The sequence below is a fragment of the Megalobrama amblycephala genome, linkage group LG22, assembly GCF_018812025.1.
Source record: "Megalobrama amblycephala isolate DHTTF-2021 linkage group LG22, ASM1881202v1, whole genome shotgun sequence".
NCBI classification, from domain to species: Eukaryota; Metazoa; Chordata; class Actinopteri; order Cypriniformes; family Xenocyprididae; genus Megalobrama; species Megalobrama amblycephala.
This window is the reverse complement of record NC_063065.1, coordinates 32,289,663-32,309,466: the sequence shown is the minus strand read 5'-3', so window position 1 is coordinate 32,309,466 and position 19,804 is coordinate 32,289,663. Positions and strand designations below refer to the sequence as shown.

The 19,804-nt window shown below is 36.3% G+C and overlaps 1 protein-coding gene across 5 annotated transcripts in view; it reads right to left on the bottom strand.

Annotated features, from left to right (window-relative positions):
* The window catches only part of dipk2ab (divergent protein kinase domain 2Ab), a 50,329-nt gene that overhangs the window by 8,178 nt on the left and 22,347 nt on the right, over window positions 1–19,804 (bottom strand). For 4 of the 5 annotated variants that reach the window (XM_048174050.1, XM_048174049.1, XM_048174052.1 and 1 more), the window contains one exon: window positions 6,291–6,594. In XM_048174050.1, coding sequence (XP_048030007.1) covers window positions 6,291–6,594 — 304 coding nt within the window. Of the gene's footprint in view, window positions 1–6,290; window positions 6,595–17,257; window positions 17,498–19,804 lie in introns of those variants that run through there. The other variant, XM_048174053.1, reaches the window with a different exon arrangement.

The following is a 19,804-nucleotide window of genomic DNA, read 5'->3' as shown; positions in this document are numbered from 1 at the left end:
TTAAACGAAACTGAACGTTTTCTGTCGATAAAGATATCCAAACAGTTGCTCATCTGTCTAATAAAGCACATAGGTTTCACAGACAGGGCTTAGATTAAGCCAGGATTAGGCCATTTTATAAACGTACCTTAGAAAAGAAAAACATTACTGGTGTGCATCTTGAGACAAAACATGTCTGTGAATCCAGGGGAATATATTAAAGCGTGTTTGATGTTTCCATACGGAAGTAAAACTGGAAATCGAGGGTAACGTGGATTGACAGACAATGCAATGACACGGGCTGTTACACTGCTGATTTCTCTGGATTTAAATGTTGAAAACATTTGAGATAATTTAAGTACACAAGTCAACAAAATATATAACAGTGTTCTTGTGGTTTTTGAATATTTTAATCCAAAAATCGTACATCTTGTAGCTTTAAAGAAAACTGGCCAGTGTTGCTTCTCAGGTTTATCTTGTTTTTAAGGTTTTTTTTTTTATCAATTGTCTTTCTATTAGGGCTGTGCAAAACAACCAATTATCATAATCGACTAGTCAGTGTTGAGGGAGCCCTGTATAATTAATTAGGCTGCGTCAGATCCACAAAACCCCATTCAGACACATTTTTTCAGGGATTTATGGAAACTAAGCACAACCATTCAATAGGGTAATCCAACAAATAAGCAGGCAAAATAACTATAACCAGTTGTACAAAACTATCAAAGTCCTCTCAAGAACGACTCCTATTGAGATCGACACGTCGCAGAATGATGCACTTCAATAATCTGAGCGCTCCGACTCACTGGGTGATCAAAAGAGACGATTTGAAGTCTGACATTGAGTGTCTTCATTTATTGTTTTAGACAGTGTGTGATGTTTTGATGGCTGTAGCGGTGCTGCTTTAAATTAGATTAAGTAAGAGATGAGAGGGTTTTACCGTGCTTCAGCACGTCCTACTATCAGAGAAATTGCATCCCTTAATTATTTAAGAACTACGTCGCTGTAAAGAAGCACCAACACTAAAATATAAACTCACTAGTCGATCGCACTAATCGACTAGTCGATACTGCACATCCCTTTACTATCCCTACTAAAGTAAAATAATTGTGTCTGATAACAGCTGCATGATCTAGAACACTCAAAATGTTCTATATCTGCTGCTTAAAACCCCACTGACCATGTCCTAACCAGACGTGATGCCATGACACATGATAAAAAAAAATTTTTTTTTCCATGTTAAACAGAGTTTTTGTCCTAACTAGCCGCAACGGCGACACGTGACAATTCCATTTTAGAAATGGTTTCTATTTTTCTGCGACGTCAAGGCTGGAACAACAACACAAAGTGTGATAATGATAATCTCAGGTACTGTTTATGGGCTTTATTTAATGTTAAAAGCATCTAATGTGAGTTTGAATATCATTTTGTGTGTCTTTCTGAAAGCAACAATGGACAATTCACCTCAGATCTTCAAAATAAATGAAAGAAAACGTTCAAACTGTCAACTCATTGCGAACAGACAAGTGTGTTATATGACAAAGATTGTTTCAGTTGTGCAAGTATTTTTAATAATATTAAAATAGTGTAATATTCATGAATTTGATTATGTACTTATCCATTTCGTTGCGAGTGCCGCACTGCAAAAAATGCTATTCTTAGAGTTTTTGTCTTGTTTCTAGTCAAAATATCTTAAAGTTCTTAAATCAAGAAGCATTTTCTTGACAAGTAAAAATTATTTTCTTGTTTTTAGGAAAAATAAGTCAAAATTAAGTGTGTTTTTCCTTAAAACAAGCAAAATAATCTGCCAATGGGGTAAGCAAAATAATCTTAATCCAAACTGAAAACAAGATTATATTGCTTATTTTTGGTTTGAAATAAGATTATTTTGCTTGTTTAAGAACTTTAAGATATTTTGACTAGAAACAAACAAAAACTCTAAGTAAGAACAGCATTTTCAGTTAGTACTACTATAATAATATTGAAGGTTAAATTTAACTTATTTAACACTTAAATTACACTCAATGATGTTTTTTTATATAATAAACAAAGTTTAGACTTACATAATCATAATCATATTTCTACTCCAATTTGTTTTTTTTTAAATAAACTTTTAATTTGTGGCTGTCATAACTGATTTATTCAAACATGCATTAAATATTGAAGAACATCAAACATTATAATGAATATATGTAACATGCATAGCTATATTTATCAGAATGTTGCTCTCTAGAGTCACTTTTCTAGCTGACTAATGAGTTTATGGTCACTGAATATGTTTTTCTGAGGTAAATGTGACGTTACGTGACATTGTTTACAAGCTGTTTTACTGACGTCTTTCCGAGGTTGAAGCACTGATTGAGCGATTACACGAGACATGATACGGATTTCAGTAAGTTGTACTGTATATTTTAACATACCTTCAGATGTTCATGCATGTTTATTTCACGCTGTAACTGGTATTAAAGCGGAGGAGAGGATGATCACATGCTTCTCTTTAACTGAGGCGCTAAAGCGATCTGTCACGCCACATTAAACAGCGCCAAAACGGTATTTATTTTTTGAATCTCATAATAAGATGGACGTCATTTGAAATCTGAGACTTTGCTTCATATCAAAAGTAACAAAGCACAAAGATTATTGCGATTTATTGGATGGGAGACGAGATGTTCTGTTCATTCATCAACTGAAAACAGACTAGACTAATCGATTCTTGGGATTTAAGAATCGATATCGGTTCATAAAAATGAGAATCAATATTTTTTACCCAGCCCTATCACATAGTCGTGTCTGGTGTGGACAGACAAATTGTTTGCGGAATCTCATCACATCACGTTCGGTTAGGACACAGTGTAACATATCGTATGTGGATTCTTTACATTAAATGAGGAAGAACATATATATGTATCTAGCTGTAAATAAGGTGCTATAGCATATCTTAAAAAAATACATTTGATTCATTTGAAAATGCCTGTGACAGAATAAAGAACATATACGAACATACTTTGTGCCTGAACGGACACATACACGCAAAATAATGTTAAAATGCACTTCTCAGTGAGTATCCATGTAAACGCAGTCACATACAGCTTACATGAACAAAACAATTAAGAAAATGGATGCATATCATTGTATTGGATCCATGCATTCGGTCTTAAAGTGACAGCAGCCTAATATTCCTGTTGCTGTCTGATGTAAATGAAACAAAAAAATCAGAGAGAAAATAAATTTTATAGCTTTAGATTAAGATTAATTATATTTAATTAATATGTTAAAGACTATGCAGTGTTATTTTACATTTGATTATTTAATCATTTGATTATTTCAGTACCTGAATAGTTAACTTGCCTAAAAAACAAAGCACTTTATTTCATTTGTATCTTTGCACTACTGTATTTATGTAATGCTTGCAATTTGTTTATCTTCTATGCAGATTCACTCCTCAACAAAATCACCTCAATCATTCTAGAACTGTTTTCATATTGCAAAGTCAGTTTTTTTCCCCAATGTCGTGCAGTCCTAGTGCATCCGCACCTGTTGTGAATCACACTTTGCATGAGAATGTTTTCTATGCACATAATTACAAAACTTAAAGGTAATTATTTGTGAATGAAAACCAATGTCCTTAAGCTAGCTTGTAAAAACAGTGCTTTAGTACTATTTCAAAGCTGAGCTAAAACAATTTAAATTCATCCTCGCAGAGCTGTTTGACTGGTAAAAGGGGACACCCTCCCCTCGAGGGCTCACTCCCACTTCAATGACAGAGCTTCTTCTGTGAGGCTTTTGGCACCGCGACAAGTCGCCATTGAAGAAAGAACCAACTGGCGTCACTCTGTCCTCACGTATGAGTCTCTCGCACACACACCCGCACATAGACACGTATTCTATCTCAGGCTTTCAGGAACAAACCTTGTTCCCTGAATGGTGTTCTATCTGCTGTTGGGAATCTCCCCTGAGATTTTGGTCACAAAACACAGAGGCACACGTCTCTATGCTCTGGTGACGTGCTAATACTCACGTGCGGGGTTTATAACAGCACTTTCTGCGTCATTCTGAGCCTACAGGTGGTTAGCAGGGATTATAATGCACCTTGAGTAAATGATTGCATGTAGAACATCAGCACAACTGGTCACTATACCTGGTCATTACATGCAAAAATGAATGAGAAATTATTTCTTTGTGTTCCCCCCATGACTTGTCACAGCACTTACATATTGTTGGCTTGATTGCTTCTATTGTTCTCCTCATTTGTAAGTTGCTTTGGTTAAAAGTGTCTATTAAATGTACATGTAAATGAGTAACAAAAAAAAGAAAGAAAAGGCATTTATTTGAAAAAACAAACTTATTTTAGCATTAATTTATACTATTAAGCTTATGTATTAATATTTAGAATTTTATTTTTAGATTTTAATTTTTAGTTTAAAATTTAGTGATGTGCTTTTGTTATTTGTATTAGTTTTTGTAATTTAATATTTCTATTTAGCTTTTTATTTCAATTTTAGTACTTAAATTTATTTTATTTCAGTTAGTTGCCAGGACAATATTTCTAAATTTATGTTAAAAGTTTTAAAGTTTAAGTTTTTAACCTAATATTTTATTTTATTTTATTTTATTTTATTTTATTTTATTTTATTTTATTTTATTTTATTTTATTTTATTTTATTTTATTTTATTTTATTTTATTTTATTTTATTTTATTTTATTTTATTTTATTTTATTTCCGCTTTATTCCATTTAAAGGATTAGTTGAGTTCAGAATTAAAATTCCCTGATCATTTACTCACCCCCATGCCATCCAAGAGGGTTATGTCTTTCTTTCTTCAGTCAAAAAGGACATTTGGACCTTCAACCCGTTGAACCCCAGTAAAGTCCACTATATTTAGAAAAATCCTGGAATGTTTTCCTCAAAAACCTTAAATTTCTTTTCGACTGAAGAAAGAAAGACATAAACATCTTGGATGACATGGGGCTGAATGAATTATTAGGAAATTAACAAAAAATATTTTAGTAGTTCCAAACTTGTATGGTATGCATTTTTTATTTTTTTTTTCTTCAAAATTATATTTTGAAAAATGTCTGCTAATGTTGTTTTGGACCCCGGTGACTTTCATTGTAAGGACAAAAATATATATATATATATATATATATTAAAACATGCACGGTTTACTATTTCGCTTTCCTCGATTTGCTAAATTGTGTGCACAATTTACTTTTTCGTTCCCTCCATTTGCTAAATTGTGTGCACTATTTACTGTTTAGTTCCATCGATTTACTGAATTGTGTGCACGATTTACTATTTCGCTTTCCTCGATTTGCTAAATTGTGTGCACTATTTACTATTTCATTTTTAAAATGACCATTTTGTGTTCTGCAAAAGAAAGAAAATCATACAGGGGAACAACATAACTGAGTAAATTACAGAATTTTTAATTTATCATTTTATCTATTTTATGTTATTCACAAGGATGAACGACACCACAAAAGTATCATAGTAGTAGTCTGTATGGGTCTGTGCACTATATTCCAAGTCTTTGTGTGTAGAACAAACCAAAATACTGATGCATGGTTAAAGAAAGTCTTGTGTTTTCAATTTACTATTTGACTTGTTGCACAGAATCACTGACTGATTCATCTCAAAATCAACATACAGCAGTTAACATCTCAATGGAGAGAATCACTTAAAATGATGGTTTGTTCATTACACAAAGCAATCGTATGACTTCAGAAAACTTGAATTTAGCAGTAGTCCATATGGCTATATGGATTACTTTTATGGTACGTCTATGGTGCTTTGGGGTGTTTTTTTTAATTCTAGAATTCTCCAGTCCACATTAATTTCAATTGCATGGGGAAAAACAATCAATACATTCAAAAAAAAAAAAAAATCTCCTTTTGTGTTGCACAAAAGAAAGAAAAAGTCATAAGAGATTGCAACAACATGAGTTGTATATGATGGTGACACTTCAGTATGGGGAACAATTCTCACGTTTAACTAGTTGCTTATTATCATAAATATTACTACAATATTGGCTGTTTATTAGTACTAAAGCACATATTAATGCCTTTTTCTGCATGACCATATTCTACATCCCTTAATCCTACCCCAACCTAAACACTACAACAACTACCTTACTATTAATAAGCCGTAAATTAGAGTTTATTGAGGCAAAAGTCATAGTTGATAGTGAATATGTGTTCCCCATACTAAACCTATATGTCCAAGAAATTGTTATCAGTTCAAATGTTCATTTTTGTTGTCACTGCGGTAAATCAACTCTGTGTGCAGAATGAGGTTTACTGTACATGTTACTTACTCTGTTTGATCAACCTCTTGTCGGCCACCACAACATTCTCCGCATCCACCACAATGACCTTCCCGTCCCGCGGGCCCACGGCGAAGTTATCGAAGCTGACGTCCAGCAGGTAGAGAGCAAAATCGAAGTCGTTGTTGGTGAGCTGCTCAGCAATGTCCATCAGTTGCTTGGCCAGGTCTACTCTCTTTTCCCAGGGAGCATTGAAGAAACTCCACAGCTCCTCGCCCACGTAGTTCACTGCCACCATTCGCCCGCAAGCTCCCAGGTACTTCGCAAACGGCCAGCCTTCGTCTGAAGGGAAACTCTGAGAAAAGCACACAAGGGAACGATTTGGAGTTTATGCTCAATAACAGTTAAAAGACCCTACTGAGTGAGTTTTCGTAATTCCCATCGTAGCCCTTCAACAAACGTCAAGTTGAAATGAAAACGTTTCTTCGGCCAAACTAAGTTGGCTACTCCATATGAACTTTTATAGAACAACAGTAAATTGGACTGTGGGGAATTGTGATTGGTTTCAATGCTGATGGCAATGCTTCTGGTGTCCAGACGACGGAATTGAAATGCTTTGAGATGAAAGCTAACAGCTCTGGTAGGAGGGCTACTTGAAGAGGGGGAAAAACACAGCATCAATTGCATGCAAAACAGCAGGTTATTATTTTAATACGATGCTTGTTTTGTCTGACTCACATCGAGGCAGGAAAATCGTGGATGCTGGGGAGGCATCTGTCAGTTGTGACTTTACATTTCTAGCCTCTTCAGATATAAACAAATGAGGCAAGTAAAGCAGCTGTACCCCAGTAACTGGGTTGGTCTCTCAGGGCCTTGAGTGGGCACGTCTCATTACAGCTTCTCTGTCTATTCCATCTACCGCGGCATGGAAGAGCAGAGTCAATTCGATATGAAAGAGCACAAATTAGAGCTAAATAAAAGGAAAAACCAAATACATTCACTGTCCAGGACACACAATCTGTTTTATTCAATCAGACTGCCACTCTATTCTAATGATTCATATTTGAAATGTACAAAACCTCCGTCTTGTTTTGCTCTGGGAACTTACAGTTGATATTCAGCAATAATTTCACCTGCTTTTTTTTTCCCCGAGCTCCTCAAATGACTCACACGAGCTTCATTGATATTGACAGACAGCGCTGCGCAAGGGGAAAAAGGCGTACAACTGCAATTGGATTCCCTTTTATTTCACAGTCAGAGAAATTTAATAGTCTAGTTTAATCTGCCTCAGAATCTGGTTAAAATTTAATGTAGAGTCTCATTAATATTTCACTATACACATATTATTTAAAAACATACAATCAGTAAAAGGACGCAGAATAAAACGTCTGCAGTTCAGTCTGAGAGCTTTTTTGTTACGCACTTAGTAATGAAGAACGGGAGAACACAAATGGAGCATTCAGAATAGCACACTACCATACTATGCATGTCATTTTTGCAGTATGAAGTGTTTTTTGCACAATGTCTTATCTGGGTATTGCATGCAAAAAGACAATTAAGTTAATACTGAAGTTTGGGGTGATGGCAGTACCCACAAGATGCAATTGGATCTCAATAATAGTGACCAAGTTACAATGCTCAAAGTTCAATGCAAAGGGAGATATTTTCTTTTACAGAAATCGCTTTTTAAGGACTACAACGAGCTTCTTCCCGGGTTGGTGACATCACTAACCCTAAACCCCGCCCCTGAGAACATGCAACAAAGGGGGCGGGGCCATGTTGGGCTGCTTTAGAGAAGAGGAAGAGTTGTTGTAGTAGAGTGTTGTTGTCATGTCGTCATTTTACGCCGGACTGCTTCACAAACGAGGGTCAATTCAACACAAAAGATGAACATGACGACACATGCTAGTGGATGAGTTGAATCAACTCCACAGCAACTACATCAATTTCTTCCTGAGTCTCTCCATCAGTGTCGACTCCGGTTTGAACAATGTAAGGCTGAACACCGTTACTGACAATCCTCATTTTAGCTGCGTGAGATTCTCCAGCTTTGTTGTTGTTGAGCTGTTAAAGCTCCGCCCTCTTCTGGAAAGGGGGCGGGAGCAGCAGCTCATTTGCATTTAAAGGGACACACACAAAAACGGCGTGTTTTTGCTCACACCCAAATAGGGGCAAATTTGACAAGCTATAAATGATCTGTGGGGGATTTTGAGCTGAAACTTCGCAAACACATTCTGGAGACATCAGAGACATATTACATCTTGTAAAATGGGCATAAATGGACACCTTTAATAGATAAAACAATTTTGACTCACTATTTGATTGTACTACCAAGTCACATACTACCATGTCCAATTGTGTACAAAATCTTTGATGTTTTACTGCATCATTTCAATTTCCACAAAATTGTAAAAATGCTAAATATTCATAATTATTTGGTCACTGAAATAAGCCACTACTGAATGAACCAGTCATGTGACCAAATGACCAAACACATTACATTTCACTCGTTCTCACATTAACAAAGTCATCGTCCCTCATCAGTTCTGTCTTGTCGACCCCCTTCTTCGTCTTCCTCTCCATCTGTCTTTCTATCAGCAGTGTACACACAGAGGCTAGACAGCTTTGATGTTGCATTAAGCCTTTGACTCTTTAGCCTTGGCCTAAGAAGGGACAGATGAGATAAGACTCAAACTATCAGGCCGAGCTCCAGTTAGACCAACAAATCCACACGGTAAACAAAACACACACTCCCCTCTAATCAGTGCTAAACCGTGCCAACAATTTCTACAAATCCAATTTGCTCCAAAGCACTATAAAACGGAGAGTGCAATAATAACAATATTATCCCACTCTGATATTAGTAATTAGCGCGAAGCAGAGCGGAAGCGGGCATGCAGTCTGCGAGTAAGGGCGGTCAATACTCTAAGAGGACTGGGTCAATCAGCAGAGAACAGCCCAGCCTCAAAGCGCTGCTCACTCCCAGCACACTTCCTGTGTTTGTTCGATCAGGGGCTCTCCAGAAGGAAGGGGGAGAAATCCACGGAGAGGGGAGGAATACACCTCCCAAACCTCAAAGAGAAGGATTTGAATAGAGAAACAGCAGGCCAATAGCTTTTGTGTTGGGCTTTGTTGAAGTCTTGCTCTGTTAATGAGGGTTAAGGGTGGCCTTTACCAAAGAAAGACATGTGTAAGGAGGCCTGGAGACTGTTTGGCATTACAGCATATACAGGCACATTTACATAGCTTAGTCCATGCAGCAGCAGCAGCTGTCAGTCTGGGACTCATTAAACTGATCAAAAGTGACAGTAAAGACTTGCGCCTGAAAAAAGATTTTAAATAAATGTTCTTTTTAACTTTCCATTCACCAAAGAATCCTGGAAAAAGTGTATTGTGGTTTTCACAAAAATATTAAAGGATTAGAATTAATTTCCTGAGTCACCAGGGTCCAAAACAACATTGGCAGACATTTTTTTTTTTTTTAAATATAAAAAAAAAAAAAAATATGCATGTCATACAAGTTTGGAACTACTAAAATATTTTTTGTTAAAGGATTAGTTCACTTCAGAATTAATTTCCTGATAATTTAGTCACCCCCATGTCATCCAAGATGTTCATGTCTTAATTTATTTTTGACTGAAGAAAGAAAGGTTTTTGAGGAAAACATTCCAGGGTTTCTCTCCATATAGTGGACTTCAACGATTAACAACAGGTTGAAGGTCCAAATGTCAGTTTCAGTGCAGCTTAAAAGGGCTCTACACGATCCCAGACAAGGAATAAGAGTCTTATATAGTGAAACGATCGGTCATTTTCTTATTTTCAAATGATATACATTTTAAATCACAAATGCCCATCTTGCACTAAAGCCCCGTTCACACCGCCAGCGACTTTTTCGCTGCATGTCGCTAGTCTCCTACTGTGAAGTCGCTTGTGGGCGTTCCTAGTGCTGTCGCTCTAATGCCATTGGTAGACTGCACATCTGATCATATCTATAGAAAATGCAGTCACAAATGATAGATAAAACTAAGAAATCATTCTAATTGGACAAGGAATTAGGTTTAAAATAATTAAAAGTAACATTCTGCTGTTGTAGAGTGTTGTGACTGCAGAGCTTGGTGCATTAAATAATTAACTAGATTAACGATCGGTCTATCAACAAACTAAACTCACTCATACTGTCAAAAATACTAAAATGTCATTCGAATTTGACAAATAATCATTTTTCTTGTCCCTAATAATAAACACAATGCAGGGGAAACTGTAATATGAACTGCAGCAGTGCTAAATTGCTCACAGCATCATATAATAACAACACAAAATGTATGAATCAAACTCACAAGACTGCTGACCGTTTCTTTTCCACGCATCATTTAATTATATCCATGTATGTACAGTCAAATCATATAAAACAGTGAAATCGCTCCGGAACTATCCCTGTCTGTCTTGCCTGCACTCGAGACGGTGACGTGAGCTCCAGAGAGCTTCATTCCTATTGGCTGTCGCTCGTGAAATTCGCTCCTGATTTGCATAAAGTTGAAATATCTGAACTTTTGTCGCTTGTCTCTCGTCATTTGCCACGCCTACATTCCGCCGCCAACGGTCACTGTTGCTCTTGTCGCCGGAAGTCGCCAGCGCTCCATTGAAATGAATGGGATCCTGTCGCTTTGTCGCTGCTTGTCACTGGCGGTGTGAACGGGGCTTAACTCTGCGATGCATCACACATTACAAAATCATGTTGGAAAGGTCATGCGTGACGTAGGCGGAAGTACCGATCCAGTGTTTACAAAGCAAACATGCAAAGACTAAGTCAAACGCCCTTTACAAAAAAAGGTAAAACAATAATTTCGGCCACTTATGAAGTTGGAGGAGAAAATGAGATGGAGTTTTTCGCCCTACCGCGGTACTTCCGCCTATGTCACACATTTCCAACATGATTACGTCATGCGTGGCGCATCGCAGAGCAGTGCAAGACAAGCATTTGTGGTTAAAAAGTATATACATTTTTTTTATAAAATGACCAATCGTTCTGGTAGATAAGACTCTTATTCCTCATCTGGGATCATGTAGAGCTCTTTGAAGCTGCACTGAAACTGACATTTGGAACCTTCAACCCGTTGAACCCCAGTGAAGTCCACTATATGGAGAAAAATCCTGGAATGTTTTCCTCAAAAACCTTCATTTCTTTTTGACTGAAGAAAGAAAGACATGAGCATCTTGGATGACATGGGGGCGAGTAAATGATCAGGAAATTTGAATTCTGAAGTGAACTAATCCTTTAAGCAGCATAACTGTGTTCAACACTGATAATAAGAAAATGTTTCTTAAGCATCAAATCAGCATATCACAAACATTTCTAAAGGATCATATGACACTGAATACAGAAGTCATGGCTGCTGAAAATTCAGTTTTGCCATCACAGGAATAAATTAATTTTTAAAATATATTCAAATAGAAAACATTTTAAATCAAAGTTTCACAATATTACTTTTTACAGTATTTTTGATTGAATAAAAACATAATCAATCATGACAACTCTAAGTAGTTTTGGTATGTTAATCAATGTAAATGTATTGGGTCTTGATTGACTAGACCTGCTATGCATGCTGCTGCAGAGCAAGTATAGACTTGCGGTAACACTTTAGTATAGGGAACACATATTTTCCCCTCATTAAACTCCTAATTTACTGCTTAAGAACTTACTAACTAAGTTAGTTGTTAAGTTTAGGTATTGGGTAGGATTAAGAACGTAGAATAAGGTCATACAGAATAAGGCATTAATATGTGCTTAATAATTACTAATAAACAGACAATATTCTAGTAATATCCATGCTAATAAGCAACTAGTTAAAAGACCTTAAAATAAAGTGTTACCAGACTTGCTACTGCCATTAGATACACAGTAAGATATTTTGCTGCTGCATGAATAGACATTCATAAATCCCATAGCAAATCTTGGCAGGTGGAGCTGGGGGAGGTGGAGGGTTTCAGAGGACTATTATCATATATATATATATATATATATATATATATATATATATATATATATATATATATATATATATATATATATATATATATATATATATATATATATATATATATATATATATATATATAAATGTTGAGCAAGCAATCTCATTGGCTGCTTAATCAGCAAAGGTCAATCAGCTTTTGTCACAAGGTAATGGTGACATAGCTTGCATATTGCATGCAAAGTTTCATGACTGAACTAGATATTATTATTAATATTATAAGAGCTGTTGGTAGAATGATGTTATGACTAAAAATTCTTCTCTCATATCTTAAACGTTGCCATTGTCATAATGATTAGCACGTTTTTCTCTCTGCTGGGTATCAGAATCAATGTTTGAACGTGATTTACTGTGTCAAAATAATAGTGAATACTGTATAGTTAAAAACAATGAAAAATACAGATTCAAAACCATATTTACGGTCTTTCATTTTTCACAATTCACCCATTTTTGAGCGATGCGCCTAGCAAACATTGAAATAATTGGGGAATAATTTAGAAAAAAGTTCAAGTAATTAATCGTGTTCAGTCCATGAAGAGCTGAAAAATGCTCTGCTTATTTGACGTTCCCCCAGTGCACTTAAAACTCTAATCCAGTATCCAGGAGTTATTAACGTTACCGATGAGGCGTTGAAGTGGCAAAATAAATTGGAAACTGGGGTCTCATTTAACGTTGACTAAACTTTAATATTAATAAAACGAGGTGCTTGGGTGGAAATCTTTCCCTTTATCTTTTTTTAAGAAGCATGCTTATGAGAGAGAGAGAGAGACTTCTGGCATTCAGAAGTGCTGAGGGAGCACAACTCCACCTGAAGTGATACAGTGGCCGCTCAGAATCAGTGCAAAATTTCCATTCTTATCCATACAATAACAAGTTCCTTTCTCACCTCTGATGTAGTTTATGTTAAAAAGAACCAAATTCAATCTTAAAATAATAATCTTATTTTTTCTGAAACTCACTTAAAAGTTTATTCAAGGTTTCTCACCCAAAAAAAAAAAAAAAAAAAAAAAAAAAAAAAAGGGTAAAAGACTTCAAAAACAATCAATTGGCACTGGTTATTGGCAAAAATCCACATCAATAGTTTTTTCTGTGTTGCATCCATCGCTGGAGCGGCTGAGAAGGGTTCGTTGTCACAGTACAAGAGCGACCTCTAGAGGCGAAATCACTGATGCCTTGTGGAGTTTGTTTTGACACGTGAGACTGCGCACTGCACACATCGGGACACTTCAGAAATGGATTCAGTACATGTACAACAGTACATGTTGTCATACCATTAAAGTGGTTGACTAGATGCTGCATTAGTAGAGAAAGAACAGCAGTATGTTTGCCGTCAATGCTGAAAGGACGCTAACATTAGTACCTAAAACAATGTGACAAAAACACGCAAACATTTAATGTCACGATTGTTACCATTAGTTCCAGCTGGTCACTTATGCATTCATTATCCAGTGAAGTTGCATATTTAAAGCTGGTGACATGAGAAAGCAAATTGACATGTTCATGCTACCGACAGAAACGCATCCGATTTCACTTCTTTTTTATCATCATTTTGTTATTTAGATTATATAATTATCAAGTGTTCTAAAATAGAAGCAAATATTATGGTATCAGTTTTCTGTCAAAAGTATTGCAATCATGGATAAGAAAAAATAATAACTGAATCAAAAATTTAAGAATTTAAAAATATAATTTTACTACCTTTCTGGACCTGGAAAGTGGTCATTCAATTGCTGTCTATGGAGGGGTCAGAGGGCTCTGGGATTTCATCAAAAATATCTTCAATTTGTGTTCCGAAGATAAACAAAGGTCTTACAGGTGTGGAACGACATGAGGGCGAGTAATGACAGATTTTTATTTTTGGGTGAACTAACCCTTTAAGTATTTGTGACTAATGTAAATAGTTTACTTTGGCTAAATGTCACACGTTAAATTAATGAACCTGTAAATGGCAAAACCAAGAAGATGAAAAAAAAAAAAAAAAGAGAACAAAGAAGAGAGAATGAGACCATGTGCCCAGCGGATCTCTAGAGAATCACACCATGCTCAAAATGAAACAGCCTCAGACAAATGGCTTTTCTCCAGAGGAGAGGATGAAAAGAGTAAACCTGCAGTTTTTACAATGTCATGCCCTTCCCAACAGCTTCTCACAAGAGAAAGTCTGTTGTGTGCGTTTTGTTTGTAAGAGATATCTGCTGGTCAGATAATTATTTGGTAACACTACTTGTGCAGAGTCAGATGGCGGAAATCACAATGAATGATCAACAGTAAAGATGGAAAAATTTGTGTGCAAATTTAACTAGTGGCACTGCATGTGTATTTATATCTTGCAGACTAAAACATTTAGGATTCTGTGACATTTATTCTATTATATGCGTGTTGTTTAATGAGCTTTTTTTTTTCTCTCCATAGTGCATAACGTTTATGGTTATATTCCCAACTCTCAATACCAAAGGTATTTCCATTTTGCAAAAAGGTTCATCCTGACAGCAAGCGAATCCCTTTTAAAGATCAAACACTTCATAAAATGAGTGAGTGCATATGTGCATTAACCACAGACTGCAACAGAGAAAGGGAGCACAATAATTTGACCTAAAATATTAATTTTGATAAAATATTTGTGGGTTTCAAATCCTAGGCTACACGTAATGAAAGTAATTATATTTTTATAAGAACAGTAACTGTAGTTGGATTACAACATGCAATGAAATATGAATGTAAGAATTTCCACACATTTCCTGGAGAAACAACAGCCAGTAATGAACACTCTACCTCTTACATGTTCATTATTTTGTGACTGTTTCTTACAGAAAAGAGAATATAAAACCAGCCTTTTTATCTGATTAATCAAAAGGAATAATCTAAAGATTATTCGATTACCCAAATAAATGTTAGTTGCAGTACTTCACATAGCTCATGCATTTTCTAGATGTTTGCTACAAGACACTTGAGAATCAATGATGTTGACGATATTGCTGCTATCAAGTATTTTAATAATACATAGTTATATGTGCATATAAAAATGTGACCCTAAAAATGATCAGATTTATGGTGGGGCTAGTGGAAAATGTCCTTGTTGTTAAGCCAGGTTGACGTTCTCCTTAAAACATCAATGGCATGTTAGACTAAGAAATGTATTTTTAAATTCAAATAACATTTTCTAAAACATATGTAGATAACCATTATGTTGGCATTTGTTTTGTCACACATTTATTTTGATACTTAAATTTATAATTCTCTTAAAAAAGAATCTGAATGATAGTATTTTAAATACAGTTGTTGTTAACATCCTGGACGGACATACTGTAGTTGAGAATAGTCACTTAAACCACAATTCCCGTGGAACTCCAATTATGATGCTGTTGTGATGTTACATAATGTATTATTTGTTTAACAAGGTTTGCTCAAGCAGTTAAACAAGGGGGGGTTGCTGGACAGCTAGATGTAAACTCATCATGATTGGCTCTCGGATACGGCTAGAGAGTGTGTACCAACGTTCAAGACTGCCTCGTGATACGTGACTAACATGCCTTTTAATTATTCCATATGAAATGCAAATATAGGTAAAATGTCAAAGGTGAAATTGGCTGGAAATATCCTCTAATGTTTAATTTAACAGTATGGCACGAACATCATTACAATGCTCTTGTTAGTGCTTCATCTTGTCCTGAACTGGATCAGTCACAGAATTAATTTGTTTGCTCAGTAAAATGTTCATCACAAACTTGTTATTGGCTTGTCTGACTGCCTTGCAATGTTGCAGTTATATTGACCACCTGCTTACCCAATAAATGACACCAACACATGATAGACAGAGTCCCAGTACTTTATCATTCTAGTTTTAACCTTCTCCTGTGTCACCCACAGTTCTTTATTAAACACACTTCTATAACAAACTTGCATGCCAATGGTAGATCTTCTGTTGCACAGACCACTGGAAAAACAGGTGTACAATGTATATAGGTACTAGGCATGGGCACGAGTACTCGAACGTGACCAGAATTCCTAATTGAATGTTGCGGCATGTTGGACGGTCTGACTGGTTGATGTTAGGACAGCATGCCATCCAGAAACTACAGACTCGGACTTGTGAACAACTGACCTGCAACTCGACTCGGACTTGTGAACAACCAACATTGCGTCTCAACTCGGACTTGTGAACAACCAACATTGCGTCTCAACTCAGACTTGTGAACAACCGACCTACAACTCAACTCGGACTTGTGAACAACCAACATTGCATCTCAACTCGGACTTGTGAACAACCGACCTACAACTCGACTCGGACTTGTGAACAACCAACATTGCATCTCAACTCGGACTTGTGAACAACCGACCTACAACTCAACTCGGACTTGTGAACAACCAACATTGCGTCTCAACTCAGACTTGTGAACAACCGACCTGCGACTCGAATCAGACTTCTGAACAACCAACATTGCGACTCGACTCGGACTTGTGAACAACCGACCTGCAACTCGAACTGGACTTGTGAACAACCGAATTTGTGACTCGTCTTGGTCTTAAAGACAGAGACTCGTGAAAAACACAAATCATTTTTGTACGGCATTTCCCTTTACTATCCAAATGGAAGCTGCGGTGTTGCACAGTTGTCAAAGGCTTGTTCACTGTCCATTTTTCAAGAAGTACACGATGCCCCAAACCCACGTTCCCCCACAAAAACATTGATTGTGCATTATTAATAATAACAAGAAGTTATATCTCATCATATTTTCATCAACAGTATGTTTTAATTAAAATAGCTTAATTATCGTAATGACGCGCATAAACCCTAGCTCATAGTAGTAAAACATATACTATAATGAAATATTAATGATATTTATACACAATTTGTAATACACAATTATACTTTTAATAGCCATCAATGCAGAAATACACTTTTTGCCAGCAGAAGTGTAGTTACGACGCCTACCAGTCTAGGCTAGGGTGCTGGATAAGTTCAATATTTAGAATTAGGGATGTCATTACCTTGGCATCAAGATGATAGCGTTCACCAAAATAGATGTTAGCTGCAGCCCTAAACTGGAGCTTAAACAGTCTCATTACAGACAACAGTAATTAGCATCCATCCCTCCCAGTGTTTCACGTGTAACCGTCACTAACCGCCTTTCTCATGTAAAACGCCTTGCCAGGGTGTGGTGAAATTCTCCACATTTTCTCCAGTCGTCAATCCCAAAGATTCACAACAGACATGTCAGAACAAATGCCTAGCACTGATTCAGATAAAGAGTGACGTAAAGCTACAGTAAATGGGGAAAAAAAGAAAAAGAAAAAAAAAACGTGTTGGCTGTGAAACATATTACACAGTCTGATAAGCCAATTTAAAGGGCTGTTGAGGAAGAACTAAACATAAGTTGTTTTGTTCTTCACATTAAACGGCTGCCCTTTTCCCTCAAACCCCATCGTTGACCTACAGTCCGCCACGCAGGCGTGGAAGCAGAACAGCCCCCGTCTGGCATTTTGCTTGGCCATTAAATTTTAAAACCGAGTCAGTCTACAGAGAGAACTCGTCCCTGCAGGGTGCCGTGCTTATTCTACTGCTTGGCAGACTTTTCTACACCCCTTCCCCCAAAATCTCCCTCTCTGCATCCCATTTTGAGCTACAGACCACCAATCCACCAGCTGAGGACAAGAACGAGTGAAGAGAGATATAAAGGTTTAGTTCTGTATACTCCGTCTGCTGGGTGAGCAAGCACAGGCAACTGAGGTTTTAGAAGTGAATGTAAGAATGACACAATGGGTGATGCTCACTTGGTAGGAGTAGGGCTGCAACAAACGATTATTTTGATAATCGATTAATCTATCGATTATTAGAACGATTAATCGACTAATCATCGATTATTGCACTGGCTAATCAGTAAGCTTTGTTCGATTATTCTACTTTAGCAATTAGTTAAAATATTGAGTTATACTGTACTTTAACTAGTAAATAAAACAAGGAAATCACTTCAGCTTTTAAAAGTGTATTTTTAATCATTTTCAAGCCAAATGAATAGACCAATATCCTTCAGGTTAAAAAAATATAATGTAATTATGTGGTGTTTTTTTTGAAAAATGAAACAACAACATACATACACACACACACATATATATATATATATATATATATATATATATATATATATATATATATATATGCGCACACACACACACACACAAACTATCGAGTTTATGGTCATTGAATGGCTTTCCTGAGGTAAATGGTTACATTTTGTGTGATATATTTGTTTGCAAGTTTTATTGACTTCTTTCTGCGGTTAAAACTCCGATTAAGTGATTACAATAGAGATGGATTCATTTCAGTAAGTTCAGTAAGTACTTTTTGATGTTTATTCATGTTTATTTCGCGCTGTAATAGAGAGGAATAGGTTCACATGCCGCTTGAACCGAGGTGTTACAGCGATCTGCCACACAACGTTAAACAGCATCACCACCACAAGTATTGTTTGAATCCCGTAGTAATATTGACTGAATTTAAAAGCTTAGACTTAGTTTTATATCAAAAGTAACCTGATCTGTCGGTGCGTTGTCTGTGTCCTCTTTGCTCTGCGATGCATCTTTCACTGTGTGAGAAAATGAACGTGTGGCGTGAGAACAGTGAGTTTGAATGAGAGTTGGTGGCCCTGCATGACAGTATTCTGTAGTTATGCTAAACGTTATGTTTGTTATGTTTATGCTGTTAATCTCCCACATTTCACGGGTTCGACTTTGTTTGCACTATGCTCTCCAAAGCGCTGACTTCTTTTATTGGATTGGATCCGGAGGGCTGCATTACAGTATTGCGCTACAGCGCCCCACTGGTTACACCGCCTTATTGCAGGCCCTTCAAATAGGTCGTATGAGATCAAGAGACTATTCGACAACAAAAATATTTGTCGACAATTTTTTATTGTCGACGTTGTCGATAATGTCGACTTATCGTTTCAGCCCTAGGTAGGAGTAACTCATTTATTTTAAAGCACATTATTTTGATTAATAAAATAAAAATATATACTTTTTAAAACTACAAATGTTCGCCTTGGTACAGCTCTGCGATGCGCGTCCACAATAAGGTTGTTCACGAACTCATATGTCAAGTGTGACCTTCCCAATGTGCATTTGTGATACCTATTTTTACAAGTGTGGAGAATAAGTGCTGTCCAAACGTTGACTAGTCATTGCTGTATATTAGTATTTCTGTCAGTTTTATAGTTTAACCCTCTGGGTTGGCGAAGTGTGCTGGCATGATCACTTGAATTAGATGGAGAAAAATCCTGGAACGTTTTCCTCAAAAACCTTAATTTCTCTTCGGCTGAAGAAAGAAAGTCATACACATCTTGGATGGCCTTGAGGTGAGTAAATAATCAGAAAATTTTATTTTTGGGTGAACTATTCTTTTAATTGAAGATATACTCTCTGAAAATAATGCAATTTTGCTAAATCTAAACATTGTGAATAAGATGCATTACCTAAATAGTATACAAAAAATCATAATGGTATATGAGAGAGAGATGTACGGATAGCTTCTACAGACAC